The following is a 20,998-nucleotide window of genomic DNA, read 5'->3' as shown; positions in this document are numbered from 1 at the left end:
GGTTTAGTTGATGGAATTCAAAGAGAGGAACTTTCATTAATCTCGCGTTTCTTGGAATTTTCATATTTTACGGGAATACTATCGTTATAATCTTCGTTAAAAAAAACTGATACTTTTACTTTATCTTCAGTCTTCTATAACGTCACGTTACATTTTGAAAATTACATTTTGAAAATTTTTACTAACTGTTGCTGTATCGTTCTATTTTATATGGACATATTCATTGGATTTTTAACTTCTAATTTCAGATTAAAGTAAAAGGCTTCAAACGATTCTGTTTCTTTATCGCAAAAATAAAGGAAATTCCGTAGCGACAGGACGTTAAACGATGTAGCTTTTATTTTAACGACGTTTAAGAGTCTCGCTTCATCTTTCTTCATCAACAGTTCCTTACTTGTACCAGCATTTACCAAAATTTAATTTATTCAATTACAGTCTTGTTTTCATCCTACGAAGCTGCATAGAACGAAAGTTGCAAGAATATATTATCAAATACCAGAAAGTAACAAGAAAAAGAATACAGAGGAAATAGAGGCACAACTTGTAACAAGAAGCGTTGTTAATAGCGTCTCGTAGATTGGCTGACTTTAAATTTTAAAGCTGCTACATATATCGAATTTCGAATCGTTAGGTGCGGTTTATACATGCTCCATAGGTTTAATAAGAAAGGATGAGACCAGCTTACCGTTCCAGCTTGATTTAACTTTCTTCCTTTAGCAATTTTCGGAATCACTGGATCTTTCAACCCGTCAGCCCACCTTATCGATCGTTCATTCATTGGTTTTAGAAATATCTGCCTATCTCGTGGTAGGTCAGGCTCAGTGGAATTACGTCGCACGTTGGGACTAACGATCTGACGTGGGACGTTTGATACGAGATGCAAACTGCGTCATCAATAAGTTTCTCAACGTCAATGACATTTTCTCATTTTTAACCATTCCATCTCTGACACAGCATCTACGCGTTGAAAACTTTACTCGATTTTAAAACTGTCGTCCTAACGTTTATCCCCCTTCCCTTTTTTTAAATATAGCTCGTATTTTTCGAAAAGGTTAAGCAACTAAATCGTGTTTCCGATCGAAGCTGGCTCGACGCTTGTACCATGAATGTAGATATTCTCTCGTATTACACCGAAGGATTTAATAATGAAATAGAGCGGAGCAAATGAACACGCCGACTTCGGCTTTAATACTCCGGAGATTTTATTTAAACTTAAGAAACGCGACTGAAGAGATCTACTTTTATTTGCGTACAAAAGGTAACGTCTTATGCCGTAAATTGACGATGCCCTACTTTTTCGAAGAACCGTGCAGTCTGTAATTTTCTCTACAATTAACTATCGTCGTTAACATCAAGAGTTTAAGATACACCCATATGGTCTAATGTGTCTAGAAAAATCATCTTATGCAGTTGCTACAGTCTACGTAATCTCGTTTACGTTCTAATTTTTTGTATTCTTATATAGTCTTAGTTGGATTATAATCTTGCTGTTAACTTATTTTAAGTTAATTTCAAGTAAACAATCTTCGTTATGTCTACATTCGTGTAAAGCAAATTTTTTGTTATATATATGTTTGCACAAAATAAATTGTATATAATAAGAAATAATAATAAATATGAACGATACCTACATTTTTGAATTTTACCAATAGAATTACAGATACTAATATTATGTTTTCATGGGCACAATTAGAGAAATGAAACAAATTGAAACTCGTTCGGTCTGTTGGAAACTGTAATGAGTATTATATTTCGTTTTATGGATTTTCATATATCATGTGCATTTTTGTCTTCAAAATATTCCATAAACGGATGAAAATCCGCATTACAACTACTGCCCGTTACAGTGTTAATGAAATTCAAAATGTTTCGTGTAACGTTATATATTCATACAAATTTTCAACATATTTCTAATACATCATTCATAAAAATAAATTTCACCAGCCACTGCACGTTCTTATTGACGTACAAAATCTAATAAAACGCATACCGAGTTCTTGTCGCTGGAGGAGAAAAAATTACACGAGCGCGAGTTCGACTGCTCGGATGATTAGACAAAGGGCGCTAAGAGAACCACGTTTTTCCTATTATCATACTTAGAACCGTGACAAGACTTTGTAAGGTTGGCCAAATAAAGGTCAGCTGCGCCGTATTAGAACTTTTTCTAGCTGGCTCTATCGCGTCCTTGTTTCGTTTCCAGATAGACACCGCGCACCCATTCTATCGAAATCAATGCGCTCCTTTTATTGCCATTTCCTGAATAACGCACATCGTACCGTCTTTGAAAAAGTAACAAAAGCTACGAGACACGATAACAGGCGAGAAAAAAGGGCGCCGCAGGCGATACCACAGCTTAAAAGAACTCGCAACAAGCTCCAAGCGTTTTAAAATCTCTATATCTCACGCAGTACGTCCTATTTTTATTTCGCACCTGTAAATCACCTCATTCACGCGTCCGTTTACCTTTGATGATATCTAGGTGGAAAACTAGATTATTTTCGACGATTCCTCACGAGAATGTCCACGTACAGTGATACTTGAAATTACCGTGCACCGTGACGATTTTGCGTGACTTTAAACCGATCTTGTTGCTACGTGTGTACGTAGATGTACACGTCTCCGTGCAACATGCCATTAATAACTTTTGCCACGTTTAATTAGCTATCACCACTATAATTATATAAGACACGGAAGATAGTGATGATTGAATAATTAAATATGTTTATTTTCATGCAATATACATATTATTATTTTTATAACACGATTTCATACGGTTTTATAATCTTTTATGATTATATTATACGTATATATATATGTAAAAATAGTGGCATGTATATTGCATGAAAATAAACATATTTAATTATTCAATCGTCACAGTCTATATATATATATTAACGCACAATAGAGCTGCTTTCCCTGTGTCATTTCTAAAATAAAAATACTAAGAGAGTTGAAGTGATTCATTATGTCAAATTGTCATATCGCCTTTATTTCTAGTTGCCCAACCCCGGTAAGGACATGAATTTAACTCGAGGAATTTCACTATTATTAATTCAAACAGATGTAACAAATTTTTATTTCCTGCGAGAAAATAGTATTTGACATAGCTGGCTACCGTTTGGCTATAAGGAAAAGCGATTTTATGTCAAACATATAGTTTGTTGAAAAAACGACATTGCTAAGAAAGGTACATTTTTAAAAACATCGATTTAGAATAGAAAGTTTGTTCAACCATTAATTGTATGATATGTGCGTTATAATACCTCGTTTTTGAAATTAATCTATATAAGTATTTGAAATCTGATAATTTCTTAAAACGTAGCTCTCTTGTAGGAAACCGACGCCAAATAATACCAAACATAACATAACATAATATAACATCGATACATATAACGATATAATACAATCGATATAATATTTCCGGTAGAAATAAAAATAATAACAGCTGACGTCGTGTAGGTGACGCGAGGCAGCTGAAAAAGTGACGAAAATCATGATCGTATAATTTCCTGTGACGTGAGTCGTATTTACGCTCGACGAGACGGGAAAGGCGAAAGGGATTCGAGAGGACAGGAGAAATGCGAACAAACTGGAAAGGAGCTACTTGATGCGTCTTTGAAATACGTCCGATATCGATGGTGGCACGTTGTTGCAGAGGGTTGAGGACGAGGATAGTGACATGTCCTATGTAGTGCGATGGCGCGTCCCCTGGCGCCGAGGCAAGGGACGAAAGGGGGCGGTGATGTTCCCCACAATCCCCACGTCGCGACCAGCTTTCCTCCGAGCCAGTCGGATGCTAGATGTGGCAGGAGTCGGTTCGTTATATTCGGTTCGACTCGGCCCTAATCGGCTTTCGTCGGGTTACTCGTGCTTCTCACATACACTCGCACATTCGTTGCATTCGCGACCGATGCTCGAATACTGTTCGTTGCCGCTGTGAATGTTTTCGTGTAATTTAGCACGAAAAACATTTGAATAATCGGACACGCGACTAACGCGTTTCGAGCCGTGTGGATACCAGCGAAAAAGAGCAAAAGAGTAAGTGACAGGTCGTTGCACTTGCTCCATCCAATCAGTGTTGTCGCTTCGTTGAATTTCCGTGCGTGATTTGTGTTTACTGGCCGCGCCTGAATACCGTTACTTGTGACACTAGCAGACTGTGCGAAATTTCGTGACTTCTGTCTCTCGCGTTTTTCATCTCTGCGATCGATCTTCGCTTGTCGTATCCTGTCAACATCAAACGCTGTAATTTCCTTCGAGATTTTCAAAGTATATCGTAGCGGAGACGCGTCCAAAGTATCAAACATATTTGTAATAAGCCGAGGAACGGTACAGAGTGATCGTGACAAGAACGGTGCACGAGAGCACGTAGAGCGACCTGTTGTGTCGGGATAGTCGACAGGAAGACACGTAGAATTTAGTGCCTGTCGGGACTCGTTGAACGACGCTAACCAGAACGGTGAACAAGTTACGACGCGTCTGGGAAAGTTGAACATCAAACTCTACACACTCTACAGTCTACAGAGTTGCTAAAGTCGTACAATTTAAACGTCGAATTCTTCGCAGCGTAACAGCCGAGAGGCAAGTAAAAGGGAGGACAGATCGCAGAAAAATTCCAGCGATAATGCGTACAGTGAGCGAAGCAATGAAACATCGCGCGATCAGCTGACTAGCCGAACTCTTTGGCGGTCGTCAGAACTCGGCCGATAACGAAAATCGGCAGAAGACCGGCAAGAACCCTAAAAATCGACAGCAACCTAGATTACCTACTTGCGCGGTTATGACGTTTGGAACGCCGTTTCACACCGAGAAGTCGCAGTTCGTTGGCGATAACCCTGTTCGGTATGTTCTCTCAACTTCTCTCCCTCTTTTTCTCATTATTTCAGTCGTTAGAAACCGGTTTCGGTAAATACATATACGTATATCGTGAGATTCGAAGGTTTTACGAGATTGATACTCGATGTTTTGACTTTGTAACGAAACTTCAGACTGAGGTATATACAAGAACTCGTTTTCTCCTTTCTGAGATAAAAACGCAGGCTTTTTGTTTATTTAACTTCAACTTTTACAAGCTGCAAGTGTTGGTGTAAATACACCAACACTTAAGACGGAAGTGGAGTTTATTTGTTGAACAAAATATGAAGATATTATCTTCCAAAGATTAAACATTTTCCGTTCTTGGACTTTGAAATGGATACATTACAGATGCATTGATAAAAATGTTTAAGCTTGAAATATCAAATTTTTTCTGTGAAAAAATTGTATACGTAATTAAATGTACACGTACATATTAAGTTTTATATTTATTCTTTATAAAGTGTATTTACATTACATGCTTAAGCGCTTAATCCGTAATTTTGTAGTATTCAACGCATAATAACGTCTGCATATGTAGGAATTCATAAATTCAGTCATTTATGTGGCTTCTTATTTATTAGCAATTTAAAGACATTTATCGTGTCTAGAGACATTTGTTTTTAAATTACAAATTTTAACACAAGCTTACACAGCTGAAAGATAACCTAATCTATTGAAGCATTAAGCTTGATATTTAGTTTCATGTGAATGTAATTATGTATAGTAGCTACATGTACATCAGTCTAATTGTTTACATTGTCATTCTGTGTCATATTTACTTAATTCCATTATACAGGGTGTCCCAGAATTTGACGGTCAAACTCTGTCAGTATATTACATGGATATAATTAAGCAAAAAATATTACATAAACACGGATCATTGAAAACTCCATTAAAATGTTCTCATAAAAATATGAAATATGGTGGGAACTCTGTTATAAGATAAGAATAGATTTTCAATCAGCATGATAATATTCCATTGCAAAATGTTCACTGTTCTTCTCGATACGAAACTGATAAAACTGATATTACCCCATGATATGAACTGATATTATCCCATAAAGTTCATTTTGATTTAGTTTGTATTAATTCATAACGTATATTTTTTTCCTTTCTTTTTTCTTTCAAATATTTTGCACATAAAAATTCAATAGAGCGAAATTACAGGCTAAAGCATTGTTTTCTTTGTTCTGTACTGTTATTATTACTCGCTCGATTTAGTCCATAAAATGTACTGACAAAGTTTGGATACTAAATACTAGGAAAACTGTATTTCTACCTAATTGTATAAAATTTACTATATTAATTGTAATAAATATGTATATAATATCGTAAGAGCTTACGAATTTCAATATGATTGTGGAAATCACAATGATACCATATTATACATCAGCTTCATTAAATTCGGTTAATCACAGTCCTTTATTTCGCAGAAATGTTGTTTATAGTGGAAAACTAATACATGCACGATATATCTGCCTATTATGAAACAATAGTATGATAACGAGATCCTATCTGTATTGCTTGATATTATTCTAGGAATATATCAGTTTGATAATAACGCATATTTTATATTTCTTCGTATTTCGTATTTCAACAGATAGAAACTTCATCGGTTATTTAACGACTTAAGTTCTTGCACAAGATACCCGATATTTGGAACATTTTTCTCATTAACACAATTAGTTGATCGTTTTTCTTAATCTCTTATAAATAAATTACATAATTCCATTTTTAAATACGACGTGTCAGTTGCAAAGGAATAAATTCGTTTCTATTTTCTTATTTCCATATACTCGAGTATCAATGGTCGATGAGAAGCAATAATCTGACTAACGGTCGTAATTGCAGAAACGCGTACGTTGAAACTGCCGTAATAGCCGTGGAATTATTTCATTAAGATGGAGAAGCAAATGATTCTTTGAAGTCAATTCTACGCTAACGATTTCGATAATAATTATGTTTTACGCAAGTTCCTAGCAAATAAGAAGGTTTCTGTTTTGCTTCGGTCGTGATATACAAAGTTCATTGTTTCGAGAAACAGCCGATGACAAATCAGATATTTGGCATCATACGTACTAAAAGTCTCGTTAATACATTTACGATTAGATCCAGAATTATAAAAATGATTGAAAATCAAGAATACGTACAATACGTAACTCGAATGAAATTTGATAGTTGTCGCTAGCTATAGCTACCTATTATAGCTATAGCTGTGGGAAACATAGCTGTTCAGGAAACGAATATAAATTACTTAATCGAGATGATATTGTATATTCCTTTTCGTCTGTGAACCGCATTAAATTTCTCAAAATTAATGGTCAATGGTATTATGGAAATGCGTGTCTACGTTTACGTAAAAAAGAAAAACTTAATAACACGGAGACGAAGTATCGCTGTCTTCTTAATTTATTAGAGGCTTCGAGTGAGAAAATATGGACATCTCCTTTCATCTAAAATATTAAAGTAACTTGGAAAATAATTACCAGTTACAGACCTGTGACGTCAGTTTAGCGTATTCTCAGTCTCACGTGCATATTGGATGTGCGTGCCTATGCGACTAATTTGGCATTGGTTCGTGGAGATACATTCGAACGTCATTCAATGATGCACAATATACGATTAATGCATATTGATACCCACTCGCATACTCACACGATCGCATAAGAATCATTCTTCGAGGCGAAGCGTCTTGTATTTTTATAGTCTCGGAAGTAGAGAAAGCGTCAGTAAAAAGGTATGCTACTCTCGAGAAAATGACCAGAGAACGATACAGGATAGTTCTGATACAGTGCTGACGCTTCCTTTGTTCTGTTGCTACGCGTCAGGAATCTCAATGGCATTGTAGACCGTGAAAAAATTTCTGACGCACATAAATTCAGGTTGAAATCGGGATTAAAGGAGACGTTATCTGTTGAAAGGAGACGTATCTAAGTGCTGATAAAGCGTGTCTTTTTTTTTTTTTTAAACAACAACGATAAAATACAATCGAAATATAATTTCGAAGTACCAATATAGCAATATAATAATAACGTTATTTCATTGTATATAATTTTTTAATGAATCACGCTTTTTTGAAGTTTCTTTGTTAATATTGATAATAAATATTATTTTCATATTGTACCATTTTGTATCACTTTCAAACATTTTTAACTCATTCCAACGAGACTAATACAGATTTTATTGCTGTGTTAGTAAAGTATAGAATCTGAAAGGAGCCTACACTGATACATTTCTATTAAACTGAGGAAATTTGTGTTTTTATGGACTTAGAGAAGTAAAGGTACATATGTAGATATCCAAAGCAAAGTACATCTTCTGACAGTGAGTAGGTGAAACGTTTATTTATTAGTTACCTATTACACTTTATTTATTGTTATCATTTATTACCATACTGTTATAACACTAATCTTACCAGGCCTGGCCAAGTGACCGGTTTCGAAATTTAATTTAAAATTCTACATTCCTTGTTATTTCTTTTGTACGTCTAGCTTTATGTAAATTCTTATATTATCTGCGAAAACAATTTCTCAATTTTTCATAATATCATCTGCTCAAACAATTTCTCAATTTTTGTTAATATAAGAATTTACATAAAGTTAAACGAACAAAAGAAACAACAAGGAACGTAGAATCTTAAATTAAATTTCGAAACCGGTTATTGACCGGGCCTAGTAAAATTGGTGTTATAATATGGCAATAAATAATAACAATAAATAAAATGCATAATAAAACGTTTCACCTATTTACTGTCAGAAGATAATATATTATAATAATACCCACTAATATCGATAGTTTAACGAATTTAGAAAGAAAGAACTAGCTCTTCACGAAAATTTGATAAGTTACGGGTAACAATTAAATTTGTTATTCTCGCTGCAGTTACAAAGTTATGTACAAGTGAAATTGAAAAAGTTTCGCACGCAGTTGAAACTTTGTATGCAGGTGACGAGATGAAAAGTTTCGTGTAAATTCTTCATCCATAATACGCGGTAATATGACCGATTTGAGTGGATAGGTTGGTCAGTGAACTAGAAAAATGTGACGTTATTGCGCTGATGGAAGCGCAGAGGCAAGGACGCGTTGGGGTAGATTGCTATGACCTTATTATCCTCGACATGCTGTTACTCGAACAACGACATCTAAACGAGAGAAGAGAGTATGAAACATTCATTCTGAGCGTTGCTCGGAACTCGTTCTTTGTTTTTGTAGTCGTTCGATTGATTATACGCGTGAACATCTTTCCTTGTTTAACGCTTCCTCTTCTGTTTCATGAACACTTGGGATTTTTAGGTGTTTAATAAAATTAATTTTCCCAAATTATTTCAAATAAATTATACAATTATTAAAACGTATATGTTTGAAACTTCAGTTTTATTCTAATAAATATTAACTAGGATGAAGCAGTTGTATCGGTGCAGAAATTATGTTTCATGATAGGTAGATCATCTCGTCTGTTATTTACGAAGAACAATGTAATAGTCTACTCTCTTTATTTTTTAGGAAATTATTTTTACGAAAAGTTTGTATCTTATTCATCGATGATGTAAATGTAAAATCACCGTGATGAATTGGAATCCGTGTTATATTGAATTCGCTTTATATATCGAAACTTTTCATTACATCGTACGACGACATTTCGAAATTCCTAAAAAGAAAGTAGGAACTAAGCTTCCTTCATTACATACGCCTGTTGTGAGAATCGTTGTTGCAATTAATAATAATAATAATAATAAATATTAACTTGAACGTTGATTGCGCATTGTTTATCCAAAACAAACTTGTTCGCAATGTTCCGTGCAAGCAAACATCTCCATTATATTATGCGGAACACATTTCCAAGTTTCAAATAAAAAAGTAAAAAAGATAGGAATCAAGCAACGGGGTACATGCACGATCTTCCAACGTTTAAAAACATCGAAATTTGTTCTGTGTAAATATTATTTCATTCCTATTCCGTTGATATTTCTCGCGTACAAATATTTTTTGTTCTTCAAATATATAATAATCCATTACGTATGTGCCTTTGTACTGTACATTTAAAACAGTAATATCGTCTATCTTATTTCCATATCATAAAATATAATTTTTCAGTAAGGTAAACGAAGGGAAAAGGAATATCCTGGTAGAAAAATCAAGCTGTTTTGAAGCTTTATTTGCCCGATTTACTAACTCTATTCGTTATTAAAAGAACAAAATATTTAAGAACAAAAGAAGCTAACGACCAAATAAACTGCATTTCTTATAACGCTATATATCTATATAATATATATATCTGTATAAATATATAGAGCTTGTATTTATATTATTTTAAATTGACCAACAAGGCAAGTTCTAAACATGCATGGTACGTTAGTGGTAAATATTTACTTTACATTATATAGAGTTGTTAATATTTGTCTTTATAATCTAATAATTTATAATTAATCTCTGTGTTCTAAATATGCATGGTACGTCAGCGATAAATATTTACTTTAAACTATATAAAGTTGTTAATATTTATCTTTATGATCTAATAATTTATAATTAATCTCTGTTTATAACACTCGCTTCTTCTCAGGCCATGCTATATCCACAGAGAAGTCATTAGTGTTGCGAATGTTTTACTCTATTTTAGAACAATCGACAATGAGCTTCACCTCAACTTTCGAATATTTAAACTACTTAAATCAATTATTTCTACCGTGTTTGCCTGCTTTTTATATTGGATTGAAAGGGAAGTTTTTAGATTTTACTGCAACATCGTTCCAACTAGACAGTTCGTTAGTATTAGGTCGTCCGGAAAGTGCCTTTCTTTCGCAAACGTGTTTTTTACAACAATGCACGTTCGTACAAACGTGAAACCAAGTCTGTGAAATGTCGCGTTGTTTATCTCGACAGAAAAAAATGAATCGTACAAATTCGACAAAATAATATAAAACAAAAAACGTTGTGCATCTATTATTTCCTCATAAAACGAAAGAAACTTTTTAGACAATCTGATAGTTAGTTATCCTTTTGTTTTTATAATCTTATCCAGTGTTTCGTTAGCTACTACGATCACGAACTTGTTTTGAAAAACCATCTATCTCGCTAATGAAAAGAATTCATTCTCATTTGAAACACCGCTAGAGCATACGTGAATTTTGTTACTCGTAATTAGAGAAATGTTAAAGGATTAAATTGCGAACCTATGGAATATACCGCATATTCGATTGATTTAACGGCATCTGGATTGTAGAGTCATTTAACTGGGAAAAGTTCAGAGTTCAAAGGCACATGAAGATGTCAACAACGTTTGATCAAGATTATTTCACTTGCAAGTAACAAAGTTTCTGTGACGAACGAATGTGAAACATGATAATTGGACTTGAATTCGCAGAAAATTGAAATGTGCCGAAATGCATATTAATGTGTAAAAATATGTAAAATACCCAATATAGTACGCGTCGTAGCGTTTAATTGGTGAAACAAATCTCTGTCTCACATTTTCAACAGGTTTCATAAAAAATTGAATCTGCATAAACATTCGCAGCCTAATTTTAGTACATCAATTCCGTAAATATAATACAGCAGTGCTCGGTGCGATAAAATTGCAAAACTTTCCACTGAAGCCAATCGACTGCAATATAAATAAAGCATACACTTTCGTTTCTGTGTTCTTGGAAGTATATTTACATTCATTCTAGTCCATTTACATTCAATTCATTCATTTCGAAAACATTAATCGTTCAGTTACTTACACTTTCCAGCGAATTCTCCGCTTTATTTTGTTCGCGAGGAAAAGAAACGCGTATTTTTTATATTTACGCTCATTCCAATCCATTTACATTCAATTCATTCAATTCGAGAATATTAATCGCGTTCAGCCAGTTACACTTACCAGCGAATTCTTCGATTTGTTTTGTTTTGTTTGCGACGAAGAGAAACGGCTATTGTAATCAGTGTTGGGCAAAATTTTATTCGAACGCCAGATAACGAGTAAAAATAAAGAACGAAATTTTATTTCCCACTGACGAACGAATATCCAATCGAACAAGCATTTATCCGAGTAAACATTTTTTCGTATAAGGAATTATTCGTGCAGGCATTTATTTATTTTAATTTAGGAATAAGAATTTAATCGAACGATTTATTTCGATGAGAATCTATTCGCATAGAATTATGATAATTATATATCATGTAGATATTTACGTGTCGCGTGAAGAATGAACATGGTATTGAACGTGATATATTTTCAAGCTACATTATCAAGTTATTGTAACATTGTAATATTGTAACAATATTGGAATAAAAATTTAATCGAACAATTTATTCCGACGAGAATCTATTCGCATAGAATTATATATTACATTTTTTTTATTATTTAATTTGTACTATACAATTTGTCCAGCTGGACATTCGGTAAATTTATATATTACATGTAGATATTTACGTGTCGCGTCAAGAATGAACATGATATTGAACGTGATATATTTTCAAGCTACATCGTCAAGTTATTGTAACATTGTAACAATATTCATAATTAACTTTTTTCAAATGCCAGATTAGAAAGTTTATCGTTCTTTGTAAATTATTTCTTGGGTAAAATAATACTAAGAATTGTACCCGGTGTCTGTATATACTTGTACAAAGTTAAGCGCGAACAAAAAATGATTCGTATTATTATTCAAAAAATTCTGCAATCGTTATTCGAGTAAATATAGAAAGTTTGTTACGGGAAACAAATAATTATTCCACGAAATAAAATATTCCACCAATATAGATTCATTCAGGTAATTATTTCACATTCGAATTCGAATTCGAATAATACCCAATTCCGATTGTAAGTAGCTTGCGAACCTGTGACTTTTTCCACGTTTAAATGACGTTTCCTGAATTCTGCAATGTCTTTCGTCACGCGTTTCACGCTTGTGTCATGGCTGGAATCGCTTGATGGGGGAAGGATAGCAATAGCAACAGCAACAGCAGTAAGTTCTTTCGTGTGCAACGAACCACTGTCGTGTTTCGTTCCACTCCGTTCCATTCTTTTAAACGGCAAGGAAAAGGTCGCACATCTATTGCCGCATTAGACCCTGGTTATGGTCATTGCGCCAATTCAGTTCGACATCCGTCCACGTCATTCGTTCGCGTGTGGACAGGCACTTCGTTTCGTCGCTAAATAGCCAAGGCAGGATGACGTTTCGACGATGCTGGCCGAATTCAAAAGGGTCATTGACGTTGGACAGATCAATGGTTTCGCCTTGGATCGTAGGCTTCTTAATTCACTTTGAAATCGATCGTTAAACTCGAACACTGTAGAATATATAGAGGAATTATTGTTCTTAGGTCATCGACGTATTTATGTTTATGTAATACGTCGAGAATGACGAGAGACAAGTTACCATGAATAAAAAGGTGTTCTTTCACGTAGTTAAAGTAGGTAAATAAATTTCGTTTTTGTAACTTCTAAGTAGATTTTATCGTATCGTGTTACGTTGTTTATACAGGGTGGTTGGTGGCACAAGCGGAAAGGGCGTGATTCTACGCAAAAAAAGAAGTCGCAAATATAGAATAAACATTTTTTTTTAAATTTTTTTCTTTTTTTAAATTTTTTTAAAAATCTACAGTGAGACCCGTTATAACGAGACGTGATAAGGTGTACGCGCATCGAGCGAAAATTCAAAGTCGATTTTCTCGAAAACAAAGCCTCGAACGAAAAATTGTTATTCTATATTTTCGACTTCTTTTTTCGCGTAGAATCACCCCCTTTCCGCTTGTACCGCCAGTTACCAACCACCCTGTATATTTGCTTAGGGATGGGAAGAATCGTCACTTGGCAATTAGGTTTTGCCTCTGATCGCGGAGTATTGTTCTTAGATCATCTACACAATTACAACGAATAAAAATTGTTTAATAATTTATTTAATTTTAAGATGTTTTTTCAAGCAGTTCAAGTAGGTAAATAAATTTCGTTTTTGTAACTTTTAAAATTACATATTACAATTACGTATTACATTACATCATTTGTATATTTACTTAATGATGGAAGGGACTATTGCTTCGTAATACGATATTTGAGCTCACTACAATATAGTAATCACTTCGGAATGTAGTGATTTGCTCGTTATTTGATGCAAATTTTCACGTAATCAAGTCATCAGTTACTGTGACGTAACCGCACTCGTGTCTATAACAAAAGCTACATTTCTTTTATTTCAAATTCTAATAGAATTTTAAACCTAATCATACAGCAGTTATGGGAATGGAGAAAGACTTATCCCAGTCGATATTTTCGTCCACGGCGCGTTTTCTTCAAATTATTAATTACTACGAATATTTTCTGTTTTTAACTTCGATACTTTCTCCTTTCTTTAAATGTTTGTAAAGCCTCGGTGAAAGGGACGTACAGATGGGTTTCATGGTTCTTTTGTAAGCGAAAGAAAAAGGTTCGCCTGAGGTTATTTGGCGGTAATGCGTTTCGAGGTTATGGTACATCATTGTGCGTTTCACGGATCGCATGACGATAGTAATTTTCGACTGTTAGGCGACTGTTAGGTTCCACTCTTGAGCGCCTCGTCGAAAAAGCCGAGGAATGAGATAATAGCAAACTCGTCACACTGAATGCTTATTTTCTTATTATCAGTTGTTATTTCATTTTCGGTGTTTTCATCTCTTATTTTTCTGCTTAATCGCTGCTCTAATACCACGAATGGCTCGTAAATATCGCACATTATAATTCGATCGTGGATTTTTATGCACCTGTAGGAAATATTAAAGTGCAAAATTGCACAGGATACACGTGATACAAAAAAATACGTAAAATAGTCAAAGTACAACACTGTGTGTAATAGCTGGTAGATAAAACAGTTTTCTACCGAGGTTGTAGTTCTTCGATTATATTCTCCTAAGAAAGGAATTTGTTTGAAAATCCGCAGTCTAATTATAATTTAAGATCGCAGGAAAATGACAATTCTTGTTTATTTCTGTAGTCTAGATTGTCTGTAGCATTAGCTTCAATCTCAATGCGATTATACGGTATATAAATACTGAGATATGTGTAATTTTGTGTGCTACACTAGATTAGTCGCGTAGTAGTGACATACATATACGAGTATGAGTGTATAGGGGTATGTGCGTGCACAGCGTCTCGTAAAACAGAAGAATACAACTGTTCCGTTGGTAGTGTAGTAAAGAAGATGGTGAGACAAAGAGAGCGCTGAGACGCGTGCAAATTCGTATCGACGAATATCTTGTACATCGCATATTAGATAAATTTGAAACTATTTTAATATCAATTCTAAGTGTAATCTAAGTGTTCCTATACGTTTATTTCGGCAATTAAGATCCACACTTCTCAACAATAAAGATATCTTCGAATGATATATTTGACATATTATTGAACGAGTTTGGCAAGAGTCAGCCAATCCATGGCAAGATGCGTCTATATTGAATTTCATGCAGGACGCTTGCTCTTTATTCACCTACGATATACATTTTTCCATTTAATCTGTTTGAAAGTCGTAACAAGAGATCATCTTTTTAAAACACGAGGTTCAAAGTGGTTTCTGTTTTTATCGTTATCAATCATAATATCGTTATAAATCAAAGCATAAAAATCCGCGATCTATTCATCGTTATCGTAGAGAGATCGCTCGCGTCAATTATCGCTCGATTATGTGTAAGTAAAACTCAATGCGATTATCTCTTCGAAGCGTAAGGACCGTTGGGAAAAAGCCAAAGTAGGCGCGTGGATCCGTAGAAGAAATGCGCGTTTACTTGTCGAGTATACCAGCTGGCTGCTGAAGCGAGCAAAACTCTCATAAAAAGAAGACTAAGAAGAAAACACCCCACTGACCTCACTAATGAAATAAAATAGTCAAACTCGAAGATGGTATTCCGCTGGGGGTAGCCATCCACATATTATTTAACAATTAAGTTAGAAAAATTTACCAAATGTCCAGCTGGACAAATTGTAAAGTACAAATTAAATAATAATATTAAAAAATAAATAACTTGTCGAGTAAAGTAAAGTAAGTTCTATCGCAGGACCGATGATGGAGAAAAGGAGTTGAAGTTAGACGAGTTGCTGAGGACGGACACTGCAATGTCCTCACTTGGCATTTTCTCGATATCCAGAGGGTGGAGAGGATAAGTAATCGGTGAATGCGTGTTTCCAGGATAGAGAAAGTCCAACATCTGTACGTACCGGTCGCACCATGTAGCGACAGGTCGTGAGCGTGACGTTCGAGTGCCCGACTAACGGTTCGCTGGCAATAAAATAAAGCGCGGCGCGTTTAAGCGAAGGAAAAAAGCTAATTGCCTGCTAATTCCAAAACATTGCGCGTTGTTGCGTTTTACTTGATTATGAACGGTCGTCGACTGCTTCAACTATCACTAAACACTCGTTGGCTATCGTACGATGCTATCGCTGCGCGGCAGCGACTATCTCAAAAAAAGTCGTTGCGAGACACGCAACGCAAGGTACAGGCGAAAAAGTCGATGTAAATCAGTTGGGGCCGCAGGTGTTTATTAATCGGGGGCTAACGCACGCGGCAAACGTGCGAGCGTGCACACTGCTCCATAGAAATTAGCAGAGGCTAAGTGTATTCGAGCGTATCGGTCCGCTTCACGACGCTCCGATAAATCGCAGACGCTTGCTGCTTGATTATAAAAATATCTAACCCACGCAATAACGGCTGTTGCACCGATACGTGCGTGGACGATATCGGACGGCGACAGTGATACGTCATTCGACGCACGTCTACACGTGACGACGAAGCTGGCAGCAACGTAATGGAGGTTGCAGTCAAGGCTGTAGAAAGGCGTTCCTTATTGCATCTTGCGAGCCGTACTAACCGGTCGTCGACCTGCCACGCTGCCGACTCTTTGTGCAAGGTCATTTTACTTATTGTTAGATTCGTTTTAGTGCGCGCGTATTCTTTCGACCTGTCGTTGCCTTTGTTTCGCGGCCACTCGCGTGACCGAGAGATGAATACGTTCGATGAATCGGGAATTTTGTAATCGGCTGCCTAACAACCCGCCAGCGGATGCGGTTCTACCTCGAAAGCGGAATAATTTTATAATACGCTGATTCAGTCGCGTCGATCTACCGGCGTCGTAGTTTTCTTGTTTCTTTGTTTATCTTTTCGGCGTTTTATCGTTTCATTGCTTTATTGGGTTCGTCGGTGAAATGTCTCTATGGTGGTAAATGAAACTGTAAAATTTATGCTCTATTTTTGTATTTATTAACTTTGCTGTTTAAAGTGTAACATTTTTCCTATATTATGTTTTGCGAAGGTCTTTGGAAATTTCACGTTGCTCTTTTTAATACGAAAGTGATAATTTCGCTTCAGGCGATTATACTTGGAATTTTAATTAACCAAAAATTGAGTACGACAGAGATAATGTGACTCATAAAAGCAAGTAGATGAGAATTAATTATTTTGTACGGTTAATGATTGAATATTCCAAGGATGAATCTTGAATATTCCGCTTTGAACTCGGTTAAGCTTTTCGCTTTAATAATTTCTAGCAAATTGATGTTATGAGAACATAAATATGATAAATATATAAAAATGATTTACAAACAACAAATTGGAAGATTTGTACATTTTTCCACAGTATTTTCAAAGGAAACCTGGAAGAGAGCTTCTAGCCAGCCAGAACGTAGAATTTTGTCTAAAAATCGCATTTAAAAAGTGCGACGCAAGTAATGTCATGGAAATTCAAACTCTGTACAACAATCTCAATCATACTTCAATCAAACTTGGTTAATGCAGATTCTCCTATTGCAGCGCAGCTTAAGAAACTTCATTTTCTCGCTTAATTGCGTTAGCGAGGCTTCGCTGCAGCTTTATCAAGAAACGTTTCCGATTCTAGCGACGCTGTATCTTCTTAAAATATATCGTATCGATTTTATCGTTTCGAAATATCGAATTTCCCCCGTGTCATACACACGAGAACGAAACTCGAACATTGAAATATCCTGTTCGCTGCTTTACGGTATCGCGAAATGAGAGGAAGGAAAGAAGTTGGGATAAATTTCATCCGAAGTTGCCGGCAACGATAATAGCTGGAACTTTCCGCTATTCGTTGCTTTAATTCGAACCGTTCGAGAAGTTTACGAACACTGAGGAAATTATTCCGCTCGTTGTTCGAAGACCTCCGAGTAACCCTGTTCTGCTAAGTTCAACGAATTTTCTTAGCCGGCTACAAGTCTTGCGAAGAAGCTGCACTCAACTTAATTAGTTTTCCGCCCTTTTGCGTAAGAAAACGTAACGAGGGTTGTCGCGCCGGTGATAACTCCCTTTCACGAAGTCATTAAAGTCATCTGCCTGTTCGAGGGCGCGATACTTTCCTGCTCGTCGTTTCAACCCCACCAAAGTTAAGAAGCTTTGTGGAAGTCACAAGTGAACCAGTTTTTTGAGGCGAGAGACGCGATTAATAGTCCTGGAAGCGTCGGGAGGTCGGAACAAATTGTCCCGCAGCCTTTGTAACGAAGCACGAGTCTTAAAAATTTGGAGGGTCGTCCTCCAAGTTTGGCAAACGATCTCGTTATAAAACCATGAGAGTGATCGAACGCTTTAATCCATTATAACGCCATACAAGTCGAAGGCTACACATTCGCATGCAATCATGTTTTTAGGAAATATTTACACGCAACGTTGCGTACATAGCAACGAAACTTTACGGTTGTTGCCTGGGTCAAAGTAATAAAAAATAAAGAAAAATCCATTAAACACCGAATGATAAGGTAACGACATTTTATTTACATCGAGTTTATATTCTTGCAGAGGCACAAACACAGTTTTAAGAGAAAATCTCATTTCTTGGAAACTTCGAAAGAAGACAATTTTCGTTTGTAATTTTTCTTCACCATTTTTCGAAGAATAGGAAATTAGATTTTGTTATATGTAACACAGTTTATGAAGAGCCACGACGAGAAAGAAGAGGTGAAAGTTATAAATGAACTGTTCGAAATGCTACAAAACACAGTGGCATTTTCGATTTCATGTATCGTATAACGTTTAAATGTGTCTGTTCTGTATACAAACTCGCGTTGCTTGTAAATAGAGAAAGGTTGTTGTGTTTTGATATTGGAGAATAGATTGTCATAATATGGATGTGAATTGCAGTAAATTGTTGGACAATTAAATATAAATTAATGTTTTACTTTATTGTTATTTCATACAATGAAATCATTATATAGTTTTGCGAATAGATGATCACCATTCGCTTGTAATTTTCTATTATATATGAAAGAGCTCGCTGACGAAACTTCGCGTTTCATTCAAAGACAAAGAATCGAGCTAGAAAGTTACATTAGCCGTCTCTTGAACCGTCACGTGTCAGTTCAGCGTTTTGTTCTTTTCGTGGACAAAGCGCTCGATCTCTTTTGATCTATTCTCTGGTAAAACACGTGTCAACGTTGTCAAGAAAATAGTTACGTTATGAGAAACACCATCATTCGGTTAATAGGAAATGTGATTGCTTAAGGCAATTTTTATGAATCACGAGTTCAATGTAAGACGCAGTTTTTCTTTGTCAAGAAAATAAGCCGTATTATTATCCTTATTAACCTTCAAGGAAATAAGTTCAGAGACATGGTATAGTAGCCAGGGTATATACAAGTATGTGTGTGCATGATGCACTTACTTTTAAATTCAATTAACTGCGTTGTGAAAAATCTAATTTCTTTTCTTTTCTACCTGCTATTCGATCGCATATAATATATTTAATAGATTTAAATATACTTTGTTTGTACTTTGTGATATAAACGTTATAATTACAGACTGACTTTTGAACTTTTACTTATAGCAATAATCAACTTGCTAAATTGCATAAGCTGAATAACAAAGACTCTTTGTAGACAGCACTGTAAGTGCCAAAAGTAAAATTTTTTAACGGAGAAAGAAACTTCTCTGATTTAAAATTATTTCCACAATTTCTGATTATTATGATGCCCTTAAGAGTACGATAATCATGAACCGCATCACAAAATTTTCTACTAAAATTTTGCGCTAATGTAGACAAAGTTCATCAGAAAAAGTCACCGTTTAGTCGTAGAGAAAACTGAATGTGCCATTCATTTAAATTTGGAAGCACCGTAAGTTCCATTCCTATTTGTCCCTGATGACTTGTACGAAACCAGAAAATGTACTCTCTTCGAGATGTTCTTTTTATTTTTATTATAGAAGTATATTTTCTACTGTCACGAGTAAGAATTGTTATAAAATTATAGAAAAATTCACGTTGTTTTATACAGAGGCGATGTTAGACTTACCGGTGGTATCAACTTTTAACAGTATTAATTATTATTTACAAATGGAGATTGCTCTTAACTTCTACGTCACTGTGTTCTCATTGGCATGTGACGTTACACGATAAAAAGCATTTTTTAATTTTTGCAGGACTTTTTTAATTGAGCAAGGACTTTCCCCATTTATGTGGTCACCAATGTATATATTTGTCTAATGATATTATTATAATCAAATGATTTCCGAGAGATACAAATAGCATGATACAAAGTTATTTAAAATATAATTACACGTCAAAGATGATTATCAACAGAAATTTCGAAACGTTGCAGTAATGTACGTTTTCTTGTTGTATATTATCTTTGCATATGTTATCTACGATAGTGTCTTGTCCATTACGTAATCATATCAGGTGGAAGTTTGCTTAGTTATGTTATTAACGACGTGATTTGTACGCGATCAACGTATAACGTTATATTCTTTTTCCTTCCGTTCAGAAGTCGAATAGAATAACAAGGAAATTACACCTACGATTCGTATGATTTAAAGCAGCTCAAACACTGAAAATGGCATTGTAACACGCGTGCCATAAATTTACAATGTTCGCATAATGTATAATGTATAGTATATTTCCTCGACATTGAAATTCGTATGGAGACACCAGATAGATATTTTGGATAGATCGGTAGAATGTAAAACAAATAGTAAGGTTGATATTACGTTTACATATACAAATAATCATTATAGAAAGATTTACGTATTATTACGATTACGATTTTATTTATTTTATATCTTTCTTATTGGGTCGTCCCAAAAGTTTCTTTCGTTTTATAAGGAAATAATAGATGCACAACATTTTTTTATTTATATTATTTTATTGAATTATGTATGATCTATTTTGTAGTAATAGAACAGAATGGATC

General features: G+C 35.1%; 1 protein-coding gene across 5 annotated transcripts in view; it reads left to right on the top strand.

Annotated features, from left to right (window-relative positions):
• The window catches only part of LOC126866591 (uncharacterized), a 210,347-nt gene that overhangs the window by 40,255 nt on the left and 149,094 nt on the right, over nt 1–20,998 (top strand). Inside the window, exon 1 of one of the 5 annotated variants that reach the window (XM_050620397.1) lies at nt 3,777–4,842. The exons of the other annotated variants lie outside the window; for them this stretch is intronic. Within the exon in view, the coding sequence (XP_050476354.1) occupies nt 4,781–4,842 (62 nt within the window). The 5' untranslated portion in view covers nt 3,777–4,780. Of the gene's footprint in view, nt 1–3,776; nt 4,843–20,998 lie in introns of those variants that run through there. 5 annotated transcript variants of the gene reach the window in all.

Source organism: Bombus huntii, chromosome 6 (assembly GCF_024542735.1).
Source record: "Bombus huntii isolate Logan2020A chromosome 6, iyBomHunt1.1, whole genome shotgun sequence".
Taxonomy (NCBI): Eukaryota; Metazoa; Arthropoda; class Insecta; order Hymenoptera; family Apidae; genus Bombus; species Bombus huntii.
Note: the sequence above shows the minus strand (reverse complement) of the source record. Positions and strands in the feature narration are given on the sequence as shown.